At 38.3% G+C, this 13576-nt stretch overlaps 1 protein-coding gene across 3 annotated transcripts in view; it reads right to left on the bottom strand.

Annotated features, from left to right (window-relative positions):
* The window catches only part of OCA2 (OCA2 melanosomal transmembrane protein), a 492350-nt gene that overhangs the window by 392799 nt on the left and 85975 nt on the right, over positions 1 to 13576 (bottom strand). For all 3 annotated transcript variants that reach the window (XM_027067861.2, XM_053223670.1, XM_053223671.1), the window contains exon 3: positions 1792 to 1890. In XM_027067861.2, coding sequence (XP_026923662.1) covers positions 1792 to 1890 — 99 coding nt within the window. The remainder of the gene's footprint in view (positions 1 to 1791; positions 1891 to 13576) is intronic.

Genomic DNA, 13576 nt, shown 5'->3' on the forward strand with positions numbered 1-13576 from the left:
TGTTCATTGGTCACTGAAAGTATGTAACTGAAGAACTGAATTTTTTATTTTATTTAATTTTAATTAATTTGACTTTGAATAACACCTTGATGCATGGTAACTATGCTGGTCAGTGCAGATGCAGAGCATGCTCTGACCCTTGTACCATCAGCTGCACATACCTGCCTTCAAACCCCTGAAAAAAAGGGAAACAAAACCTGACTCATGTTCTGCTCCCCTGAAGTGGTTTTGTGACATGAGGCACAGCTTGGCATCCCAGAGCATGTTTCTGCACTCCATATGCCCAGTACAAATGCTGCACATTATGCTTTTCCAATGAAACATGGGTTATAAAATAATGTTAATGGTTTGCCAAGTAATTCAAAGGAAAACATTAAGGGAATCAATGTATGAAGTGTTTGTTTTCAAAGTTATTTATTAGGAGAAATGGAGAAAAAATAAGTTATCTTCCTGGTTTCAGGGACTGTGCTGGACACTGGGATGTAAGATGAAGACACAGGCTGGTAGGCATAACCATGGAACATATGGGCATATTCTGAAGTATAGGCATAAATGTGGTATTGAGAGCTCAGAAGAGGCATTAACCCTTGAGGGAGTTGGTGGGGAGATGGGGAGGACAAATGTTTCATAAAAGAGGTGACATTTGAGCCCCTTTGAAGTTGAATGAGACTGCCCTGGAGAGCCAGAAGGGGAGGAGGATCCTCTAATCAAAGGGCTCAGTGGGAACCTTTTAGAGAGACACAGCTTGTCATCAGGAATCTTCTGGAGGATGCCAGATTGTCTCTGAACTTGGAGGTGATAAATCTACATTCCTACACCCTATCTAAATGGGGTGAGTCTTTGGCAAGTGAGACCAGGAATCCACATGGCATACAAGTACCCAAAAGAATTTTGATTTACTCTGTAAAATATGAAGCCCCACCCCCATGCAGACAGGCTGCAGATAAGGCTGGAGAGAGGGTGGGCAGCTCCTCAGAGTCTGGGAGGGAGATGAGTGCAAGTAACACAGCAGCCTGCCTGCTGATGCAAATGCATGGGGTCAGAGGGCAGGAAAGGAAGGGCCCATGACAATGCCACTAAGTTTGTAATGTATAGGGAATCATGGGATACTGAGCAGGTGGTTTGGGCTTCCAAAAGTTGCCCACAAAAGGAAGAAGAGATGAGCTTGGATACCTAGGCCAGGGCCCTTCATTCTAGGGGACAGAGTAAGTTATCCTCCAGATCAGCTCTGCTCAGAGATTTCAGAACCATCATGGTTTGTCCCCAGTAGGACCTTCAAACTTGAAGGAAGTAGAGTTTTCTCTTACATCATACATTTTTAACCTCATTGCTATTGTCATTTGAGCCAGGTAATTCTTGTTGTGGGGAAGTGTTCTGTGTATTGTAGCATGTTTAGCAGCATCCCTGGCCTTTACCCTTAAACGTCAATAGTACCCCTTCCCCAGCTGTGACAACAAAAGACATATCTCTGGACAGTATCTTCTTCACCCCCAGTTGACAGCCCTGGCCTGGTAAGATGGCCCATGAGAGCTGTGTACATCATGAATGTGCACATGTATTATTTAATCATTACAGGGTTATGCTCATGGTTATTTGGAAATTCATAAGCCACACAATACAACTACTAGAATCATGAATATTTACTACATTGAATTGACAAAGACCTGGCAGAGACCAAACAACATGTCAGACAAAAATTCATACCTTAGGAAGAAATTTTCTAGCATAAGTGACAAGGGAAATGCTCAGAGATTTCTTAATTTTAGAAGAAGAGAGTGGGGGGAAACTCACCCTTTCTCCTGTGAGGAATTTCCCAGCAAAGGGGTATTTTCTGTAAAGCAGGGGTCTTTTGACCTGGAGTTGGAGCACTGAGGTAAAGAAGAGTGAGACCTGAAAGACATAGTGAAGGAAAAGGCATCACCAACACAAAGACAATGGTAATTGGGGGCTACCTTCAAGAACATGCCTGTGATTCAGTAATCATACAGAAGTTATACCTGAATTGTAAAAAGCAGGAGTTTTAGGAGACACAATTAGAAACAACTCTTCTCCCCAGCATAAACCAGGTTGGAAATGCAAAGCAGAAACTCACATAGAAAACCAGATGCTGTGGGATTGATACTTTTAGGCGTACTTTAGCATTAACAGTAGATTCCAGCCACCTTTGCCATCCCATACAGAGCTTTTCATGGAGAAAACCATTCAGAGTCTGATGGGCCTTTCTATACTTAGAAAATTCTACTTCCTAAGATCACACATTTTAAATATCTTAATGGCTTCCCATAAAATTCCAAGAAGCAGAAGTCAGGGCCCATGGGGTCAAAATGAAATGATAAAATGGCAGGGAGGGGTCTCTCAGGGTTATGCAAGCCACAAATGAAGCAAAGCAAAGGTTCACACTGTGTGAGACCCCCTTCCACTGTTCTGGCCTATACTAGAGGAAAAGCCACCATAAACTTATCCAAATAGGAGCTTTTGATATGGAAATAATTGCACAGGCACAACAGAGCCCACAAGCTGCAGAAATAATTTTCATTCCTAACTGTTGGTAATATGTCATTTTACACACTAGTGCATTTTCTTTCCTAAAGGAAACACAGAGCTGCTGCGGATGCCATGAAACACTCACCCAGGGAAATAATAGTACTTCAGATCATAAATGCAAAACAAAACCAAGAAAAATATTTCCACCCCCTTTCTCCCTCTCATTCAAGCATGCACTTGTGATACAGACAATAAGACTCAGTCTCTTGGATAAATAAGACCAAGGTCCCAAGCTGTGTCTAACAATACCCACCACTCCATGCCAAAGTCAGGAAAGGAGTCTGTCTTGGGCCACCAAGTGTTGTCTGAAAGGCACCTCTGGGCAGCCCTGAGCACTTTTAATGGGAAACACAGATGACTGAGGACTCTGTCTGCAGGAGCTTTAACAGCCAGGGAGAAGAGCATGGCAGAGAACAAGGTATAGAAGAGATGCCCCAACTAGCAAAGGAAATAAACAAGATAAAAGATTAATTCCATTTGAGGGATTTAATTAGTGCCCTTTAGCTATTCAAACTGGGTTACACTATTAGTTGGGCTTTTAAAATTTTCATGTCTCATAACTGTAAAAGAATAGGGCCTCAGGTACATTTACAGAAATGCTTCAATGAGTCAACTAATATCCAGTGTTTTCTGTTACTCCCTGGGGTGGTTTGTTACATAGCACTTCTGGGAGAGGTGACCATTACAATGACCTCACTCACACTATTTACCCACTCTGAGCTTCCATTTTCTCAGATGTATAATGCGGATAAAAGAAAAAAAAACTCACTAAATAAGTCACACTAAATTAGGACATATAAATGGAAAGCATGGGGCTTAGCTATTGATTCAATGATTTCTATTACACTTAGCCTCTTATGAATGGCTGCCATGTCATTTCCATCTTGTTTTATCTGGTACCTTAAGTGGCACCCAGTTCAATGGAAGTGCTTAAATACTTAATAATGAATTACTTAAATCCCATTAGTTGTGGCTTATTTGCATGGGAGGGCTTTTTGACTCCATGAAACAGTTTTCTAAAGCATTAAATCAGTAATGAGCTCAGAATCACCACTGACCCTCTGAAGAGCAGAGAATGCTCAAAAGGGTGATGTGCTATTGCTCCTTGGAAAGTACTACCCACAGGCTGTCAGCACAGCTCACAGTAGAACCACAGTGTGCAATGCTGAGAATTCACCTTGTGGCCATGAAGGAAGAAAATCAAAGTAGGGAAAAGTCAGAAATATATTTGTATTTTCTCTGGTTGGCACATCTGGCTGATTTCATTATTTAACATTTCTAGTGCACTTTGTGTACACATAGTATCTTATAATTGTAGTTAAACATACAGAGAGTAGTTTCTAGGCTTTTGATTATTGAGTTACGATTCTAAAGAGCCAAAAATAAAATGTTTCACTAGTAAATTTCCCATAAATATTTCAGTATATTTCAGAAATTTAAAACTTAATTTCACACTGTCGACACATTATTTTCCATTGTTCCAAGTAAATTTCTTTTTGCAAAGAGGGGAAGCACAGAGAGGCCTTCAGACCCTGTTATTGCAAAGGACCCCTGACCTGCTGTCCTGGAGGATAGAAAACTCACAAACTGCACATAAAAAAGATTCAGGATTCCCCAAGAAACACAAATTCCAGGGTCATTTTGGCTTAATTAAGGTAGAAAATATTGATGAAATATTGATGAAATATTCCTGACCTTTTCTCCTTCTGATAAAAGAAATCTCACTGACATTTTTATGACTTCACATCTAAACCAGGGTGCTTTTAAAATTCACAAAATTCAACAGTATCCATTTTCCCTAGTGACTCAACAACTGTGGATATAAATTTGCAAAATTCATATATGCTTGTAAATTTAAGTGGCCAATACTTATTTGAGTAACTTAGAAACTAAAGAAGAGGATAACAGATAAAATGAGTGTATACAGTTCTGTAATTCAGAGATGCCAGTTGTGAACATTTAAAGACTCTTAACTATAGAGAACAAACTGATGGTTACAAGAGGTGGGGGGGGGGTGGGTGAACTAGGTTATGGGGATTAAGGAGTGCACCTTTTGTAAGGAGCACCAGATGATGTGTGGAAGTGTTGAATCACTATCATATACTTGAAACTAATATTACACTGTATGTTAACTATACTGGAATTTATTTTTTTAAGTTTGTTTTTATTTATTTTGAGAGAGATCGAGAGCAAGCAGGGGAGGAAAAGAGAGAGAGGGAGACAGAATCCCAAGCAGGCTCCACACCATCAGCGCAGAGCCTGATGTGGGGCTCAAACTCACAAACCATGAGATCATGACCTGAGCCAAAATTAAGAGTCAGACACTTAACTGACTGAGCTACCCAGGCGCCCCAACAGTACTGGAATTTAAATAAAAACTTTTAAAAAATTAAAAATAAAAAACTTCTTTTCAGTTTTTTTCTACATATACATGAATATTTTTAAAGTCAGCTTCAAATATGCATGTGTTCAGACATATATTCAAATATATAAATTGCTTTGTCCTCTCTTCTAATTGTTTAACTTAGCTATGTCACTAGCATTTCTGTTATTAAATATTCTTCTGTAATGTGATTTAAATGTTGGCATCATATTCTATTACATGGATCACCACACAAGGCTTAACGTGATGGAAATGTTGGAAATTTAGGGAATTTCTACTTCTTACTAATATAAGTAACAAACATTATGAGAGTCCTAGTAGATGTTTTAGTGTGTGCCTCCAAAAGTTCCTAGAAGTGGAGTCACTGGGTCAAGAAGAGTCTTGGTGCCTATGGTCCATAAAGAGCCTGCCCCCTTTACTATGCCTTCCAGTTATAGAAGGGAACAAATCCCTGTCCCCAAAGCCCTGGGTATTAGCCACATTTTACACCCTTAAGCAGTAAATTTTAAACAGCCAGAATTAATTCAGGTCCACCATTGTCAAGAAACCTTGCTGCATTATTGTTAAGATCTATTTGTGCCAACCTACAAGATGGACAGTGTTGGTAATACATTCTAGCCCTCCCCCATCTATAATAGTTTCCATAGGCCCAGACACCCTAGTTCTTTATAGATCCAAACATTTGGCATTCCTACAGTGTTTATGTCATTTTATTGAGAAAAAAGTATTGAAGAATGTTAAAAATATTGAAGGCCTGATATATTAACACTTCTGAGAAGAGTCACACTTCTAAAGGCCAGACAAGAGACAATGATTAGTACAAAGGACACACTGGAGAGGTAATGGTTTGGTTATCAGTGGTAGAGGAAGAGGTTTTCTCTCAGTCTTTCACAAGCCCTATATCATGTAGGCATCATCAATGCAGGCACAGAAGCTAGCTCTACCTGACAGGGAACCCAGAGCCAGTAACAAGGAATACAAAATTCTGCTACTGCCTTCATCTATCTCTCCCTCTCTTTCTGACTCTTGTTTCTGTCCTGTTTTCATCCTGGATTCACTGGTCCAAACAACATTTCCAGAAGGGAAAAAGCAAATGAGCAGGCTGGGAAAAGCTGGGTTTGCCACGAAAGTGATCACACAGAAAACAGACAAGTGTGTTCATTGACAAAAAGCAGACCTGAGGAAGGAAAGTGAGCAGGGAAGCTGCCACCTACTCATGTGCCATTTTTCAGAAGGGTTGGGAGGATTCAATAATTCCTCACCTAAATATAGTCAGAGCTTCAGAGAGTCTATCATTGTTCTGCCCAAACAGGGCCAGGCTGCTAAGTTTAATTAACGGCAGAAAGGAGAGCCTATAGCCCAGGCTGCTCAAAAGCAATGTTTGTAATCAGCTGTGAATGAAGAAGCAGGAAACATGAGAGCAGTTTCCCACTTCTTCAGCCTAACACTCCACTAGTTATTTTCTGCAGGATTTAAAAAATAAATTCATAAAAATAATTATAAATCTATGTTACTAGGTACACGATGTATAAAAATGTAATTTGTGATATCAATAACAAACAGGGGCATAACCATATAGAAGTAGAGTTTTTGTATGTAGTTAAGTTGGTATCAATTAAGATTAGGTTGTTACAATTTTAGAACATCATATCTAGTTGTCATGGTAAGCAGAAAGAAAATATTATTAAAATATACACCCAAAACATGAGAATGGAATCAAAACATGTCACTATAAAAAAAACAACTAAACACAAAGTAAGGCAGTAATAGAGGAAGGCAGTAATGAGGGAAATAAGACATAAAAAGCTATAATGCATACAGAAAACATAAAACAAAAGGCCAAAAAGTAATTCTTCTCGTATGAGTGATCCTTAAATATCAACATATTAAACTCATTAATCAAAAGGCATAGGCTGGCAGAGGGATAAAAACAAAACAAAAAATATGATTCAACTATATGCTGTCAATAACAATTACAAATAATATGCACCAAACATCAAGCTCCAAAAGATATGAGGAAAACATTGACATAATTGAAGGGATAGATATCTCTACAATAATGGTTACAGACTTCAATGTCCCACTCTTAATGATGGTTAGAAATCAAATAAAAGATACATATAGTACTGGAGGCCTTATACAACACTATAAACAAATTGAACCTAAAATACATACACAGAACACTCTACCCAAAACAGAAGAATTACACATTTTTCTCAAGTGCACGTGGAACATTCTCTGAGATAGACGATATGTTATGCCATAAAATAAGTTTTAATAAATTTAAAACATTGAGATCATACAAAGTATCTTTTCCAATCACAATGGAATTCACTAGAAACTAATAACAAAAAGGAAAAATAAAAATGCACAAATATGTGGAAATTAAACAAAACAACCAACCAATGGCTCAAAGAAGAATTCAGAAGATAAATTAGAAAATCTCTGCTGTGAGCTGAATTGTGTCTCCCCTTCACAATAAAAAAAAACAAAAAAAACAAAAAAAAACTCATATGTTGAAGCCCTAACCCCCAATACCTTAAAATATGATTATTTTTGGAGATATCTTTAGTAGGCAATTTAGTTAAATGAGGCCATTTGGGTGGATCCTAATCCAGTTTGACTGGTGTCCTTATAAGAAGAGGACATTTGACACACAGAGAGACACCAAAGGTGCATGTGCACTAAAGGACAACAGTGTGAAGAGGTAGTAGGAAGGCAGCCATCTGCAAGCCAAGGAGAAAGGCATCAGAGATAACTAACCCTGCCAGCACCTTGATCTTGGACTTACAGCCTCCAGAACTATGAGAAAATAAATTTCTGTTGTTTAAAGCATCCCATGTGTGCTATTTTGTTATGGTAGCCCTAGCAAACTAATATAATTGGAGACAAATGCCCTGAGACAAATGACAATGAAAACACAATATATGAAATTTATGGGATGAACCAAAAGCAGTACTAAAAGGGAAATTTATAGCTGTAAATGTTTATATTTAAACAAAAGAAAGACCTCAAATCAACAACCTAACTTTACACCTTAACAAACTAGGAAAAGAAGAAAAACTAAACCCAAAAGCTAACAGGAGTAAGAAAACAAAGATTCGAGAGGTGACTAATAAAATAGAGATGAGAAACACAATAGAGAAAAGCAATTAAACCAAAAGTTGTTTCTTTACAAAGATCAATAAAGTTTACACATCTTTAGCTAGATTGACTAAGAAAAAGGAGAGAAACTCAAATTACTAAAATAAGAATTGAAAGCAGGAACATTACTACCAATTTTACAGAAATAAAAAGGATCACAAGAGTATACCAAGAATGACTGTGTGCTAACAAATTGGATTATGCAGATAAAATGGGCAAATTCCTAGCTATACACAACCTACTAACACTAGAAATGAAGAAAAATAAAATCTGAATAGACCACAACTATTAAAGAAATTGAATCAGTAATCAAAAACCTCACAACAAAAAAGGCCTGAACCAGATTTCTTTGCTGATGCACTCTACCATATGTTTAAAGAATTAACACTAATCCTTCTCAAACTCTTTAAGAAAACTGAAGAGGAGGGAATGCTCATTCAATGAGGTCAGTATTACCTTAACACTAAAGATACTACAAGAGCAGAAAACCATAGACCAATATCCCTGACAAGTACTGATGCAAAAAAAATCTTCAACAAAACACTAGCAAGTCAGTTCATCAGCTTATGTTTTAGAGACTTTTTGTTTATTTATTTATTTTGAGAGACAAAGAGCATGTGCATGCAGGGGAGGGGCAGAGAGAGATTCTGCACTGACAGTGCAGAGCCGAATGTAGGGCTCAATCTCACGAACCGCGAGATCATGACCTGAGCCAAAACCTGAGCCAAAACACTTAACTAACTGAGCTACCCAGGTGCCCCAGCTCAGCATATTAAGAAGTTTTACACTATGATCAAGTGGAATTTATCCCTGGAATTCAAAGATGGTTCAAAACATGGAAATCAATGAAACACACCACATTAACACTGAAGGAAAAAAACACCCAATCATCTATTGATGCAGAAAGGTATATGAAAAAGTTCAACACACTTTCATGATAAAAATATTCAGCAATTAAGAATAAAAGGAAACTGCAACGTAATAAAGGCCATATGAAAAACTCACAGCTAACATCATAAATAGTGAAAGACTGATGGCTTTTCCTTTAAGATGAAGAACAATTTGAGGATATCTGTTTTGCTACTTCTAATCAATATAGTATTGGAGATGGGAGGAGTTAAGATGGAGGAGAAGTAGAGGAACTCTGGGCTTCCCTCATCCCTCAAACACAGCTGTATTAGGATCAGATTACTTGGAACACCCAGGAAATCCATCTGCAGGATGGCAGAAGGATCTCCACAGTTGGAGGGAGAGACCTTAGCAAGTGAGAGGTGCATGGATGTGAATTAGGGAGAGAAAAATGGCGGTACCATGGAGAGGAGGAAACACTTTCTGTGAAGAGACAAAAGGGAGAGAAAGAGAGAGGGGTTGAGGTAGTGCAGCATTGAGTTAGCACAAGAGGAAAACCTCTCTGGGGAGTGAGAAGTACTAAATATTCCCATTCTTTTTTTTTTTTTTTTTTTTTTTTTTTTTTGCAAACATCTTTTGGAGCTCAAATACTGAGGTTTTGGAAGTGCACAACTTTCTCCAGAGTGGAGCTGTGGCATGTGCTCCTAAGGAGGACAGAGCTGGCCTCAGAGTGCATAGGGTGGTGTAGAGATCTCCGGAGTATACTGGGAGAGAATAGTCCCCTTCCTGGAGTACTTTTGGAAAAGGGTTTATTGCCTCCCCAAGGTCAAAAGACCCTGTAGGTTCTAGTCAAAGACCTTTCATCAGCATGGTGGAGTGGCTCTATGTTGAAGAAGGGGAATGGATACATGTGGTGCTGAGTACTTTAAGACTCTGGGTTTTGAATCCCATATGTGCACTAAAGAAAAAACACAGGAGAGTTATGGAGCAGGGCAAGTTGACTTCCCTCCCTATTCTGTGAGGGCTTCCTGAACAGCAGGAGTTGAGATCACCAACTGGGAATGAGAGACTGAGGTGGTGCCATTTCCCCCCCCCCAACACCAACACATTGGGACTTCAGAGAACAACACAGTGGCCCCCAGTGGAGGCAGGACCCACTTACAACAAGCCCTGCCCCTCTGTGCCTGGTAACTGCTTATTTACTGGGGCAAGATTGACTCTGAGCCAAAGCAGCCAGTCTCTCCTCCAGAGGACGAGCACAGTCAGCAACCCCCAGACACGAACAGAATTCTTTTTTTCCCTTTTGCCTCCTTCTTCTTTTTTTCTTTTGTAATCAGGCTCATAGTTTCTTATTTGTTTTTTATCACTTCCTTTTCTCTTTTTTTTTTTAGATCAGGCTTTTTTATTCCTTTCATTTTCCTTCTTCTGCTTTTTTTCCTTTTTTTCCTTTCTTTTTTTTTTTTTTTTTTGGAATCAGCCTTATAGTTTTTTGATTCTCTGTTTTTCTGTTCCCTTTCCTATTCCCTTTTTATGTAATCAGGCTTCCCCCCACCACTTTTTTCTAGGGTTACTTCAATAAACAAGTGTAAACACACTGGTTAAAGGTCCAAACACTCCACCACTGCAAGGAAGGAAAAGCTCTGCAGAGGATTCACCAGTGAGAAATAGCAGCCAAAATGCAACAACAGAGTATAAACAGCATACATCAGAAACACTTTCTAAAGTGCCAGGCTGTGGACAGTGTATGACCCCTTTTTAATATAGAAGTACTCTCAGGTGCATGAAACATAACAAGCTTTTAAAACACACACAAAAAAACAGAAACTTAGCCCAAATGACAAGACATACAAATTCTCCCCAAAAGAAAGATCAAGAAGAAATCATAGCCAGGAACTTGCCCAAAATAGATATAAACAAATCTGAACAAGAATTTAGAACAACAGTCATAAGTCTACTAGTTGGGCTTGAAAAAGCAGAGGACACCAGAGAAACTCTTGCTGCTGAGATCAAAGACCTACGAACTAGTCAGGATGAATTAAAAAATTAAAAATGCTATAGCTGAGATGCAAAATAAACTGTATACAGTGACAGAAAGGACTGAAGAAGCATAGGAAAGGGGCACCCAGGAGGCTCAGGCAATTAAGCATCTCACTTAGGCTCAAGTCATGATCTCACAGCTCATGAGTTCAAGCTCCACATGGGGCTCTGTGCTGACAGGTCAGAGCCTAGAGGCTGCTTCAGATTCTGTGTCTCTGCTTTCTTTGTCCCTCCCCTGCTAATGCTGTCACTCTCTCTCAAAAGTAGATAAAACCATTTTAAGTTTTTTTAAAAAGAAAAAGAAGCCAAGGAGAGAACAGGTGAAATATAAGATAAAATTATGGAAAATAATGAAGTTGAAAAAAGAGGGAAAGGAAATTACTAGAGCACAAGAGAAGACTTGGAGGACTAAGTTATTCCATGAAACAAAACAATATCCGTATCATAGGAGTCCCAGAAGAAGAGGAGTGAGAAAAAGGGCCAAAAGTTTATTTGAACAAAGTATAGCTGAGAACATCCCTAATTTTGGGAAGGAAACAAGCATCCAAGTCCAAGAGGCACAGAGAACTCCCTTCAAAATCAACAGAAACAGGTAACACCATGACATATCATAGTGAACCTTGCAAAATACAAAGATTAAACGAGAATTATGAAAGCAGGTAGGGACAAAAGGCCCTTAATCTACAAGAGTAAACACATAAGGGTAGTAGGAGACCTGTCCACTTAAAATTGGCAGGACAGAAGAGAGTGACAGAAAATATTCAATATGCTGAACAGGAAAAATATGCAGCCAGGAATTCTTTATTTAGCAAGGATGTAATTCAGAAGAGAAGGAGAGAGACTTTTCCAGCCAAACAAAAACTAAAGGACTTCATGACCACTAAATGAGCCCTGCAAGAAATATTAAGGGGGAATCTCTGAGTGGAGGAAAAAGAGGGACAAAGCAGCAAAGACTACAAAAGACCAGAGAACATCACCAGAAACACTTACTGTACATGTAACACAGTGGCACTAAATGTAAGTGGACTAAATGCTTCAATCAAAAGACACAGGGTATCAGAATGGGTAAAAAACCAAGACCCATCTATATTCTGCCCACAAGAGACTCATTTGAGACTTAAGGACACCTGCACATTGAGACCCATCTTATCATGCTAATGGATATCAAAAGAAAGCCGGAATAGCCATACTTATGCCAGACAAGCTAGATTTTAAAATAAAGACTGTAGCAAGAGATGAAGAAGGGCATTATGTCATAATTAAGGGGTTTATCATCAACAAAAGCTAACAATTGTAAATATTATGCCCCCAACTTGAAGAACCTAAATATATAAACCAATTCATCACAAATACAAACTCATCAATAATAATACCATAATACTAAGAGACTTTAAAATCAGTAAGGAAACAATGGCTTTGAATGACACACTGGGCTGGATGGATTTAACAGACATATTCAAAACACTTCATCCTAAAGCAGAATACACATTCTTCTCAAGTGCACATGGAACATTCTCCAGAATAGATAACATACTGGGTTACAAATCAACACTCAACAGGTACAAACATATTGATATCATACCATGCATATGTTCATATCACAACACTATGAAACAAAATCAACCACAAGACAAATGAAAGCCCTCAAATACATGGAGATTAAAGAACACCCTACTAAGAAATGAATGGGTTAACCAGGAAATTAAAGAAGAAATTTAAAAATACATGGAAGCAAATGAAAATGAAAACAGAACAGTCCAAACACTTTGGGATGCAGCAAAGGCAGCCCTAAGAGGAAAGCACATTTGCAATTTAGGCCTATATAAAGAAGCAAGACAGGTCCCAAATACACAACCTAACCTTACACCTAAAGGAGCTAGAAAAGTAGCAGCAAATAAAGCCCAGAGCCAGAATACATAGGGAATAATAAAGATTCAAGCAGAAATAAGCATATAGAAACAAACCAAAAAAACCCAGCAGAACAGATCAATAAAACTAAAAGTTGGATTTTTGAAAGAATAAACAAAATTGATAAACCACTACCTAGATTTCTCAAAAAGAGAGAGGACACAAAGAGACAAAATCACAAATGAAAGAGATTACAACAAACAACACCAAAATACAAACAATTAAAGAGGATACTGTGAAAACTTATATGCCAACAAACTGGGCAATCTGGAAGAAATTGACAAATTCCTAGAAACACACTACCAAAACTCAAACAGGAAAAAATAAAAGAATTGAACAGGTCCGTAACCATAGCAAAGAAATTGAATCAGTTATCAAAAATCTCCCAACAAATAAGAGTCCTGGGCAGATGGCTTCCCAGGGGAATTCTACCAAACATTTAGAGAAAAGTTAATGCCTATTCTTCTCAAACTGTTCCAAAAAATAGAAATGGAAGGAAAGTTTCCAAACTCATTATATGAAGCCAGAATTACCTTGATTCAAAAACCAGAAAAAGACCCCACTGAAAGGAAGATTATAGGTCAATATGCTTGATGAACATGGATGCAAAAATTCTCAACAAGATACTAGAAAACCAAATTCAACAGTATATTAAAAGAATTATTCACCATGACCAAGTGGGATTCACACCTTGGTTTAGGAGTAGCTTAA

The sequence above is a fragment of the Acinonyx jubatus genome, chromosome B3, assembly GCF_027475565.1.
Source record: "Acinonyx jubatus isolate Ajub_Pintada_27869175 chromosome B3, VMU_Ajub_asm_v1.0, whole genome shotgun sequence".
Classification (NCBI taxonomy): domain Eukaryota; kingdom Metazoa; phylum Chordata; class Mammalia; order Carnivora; family Felidae; genus Acinonyx; species Acinonyx jubatus.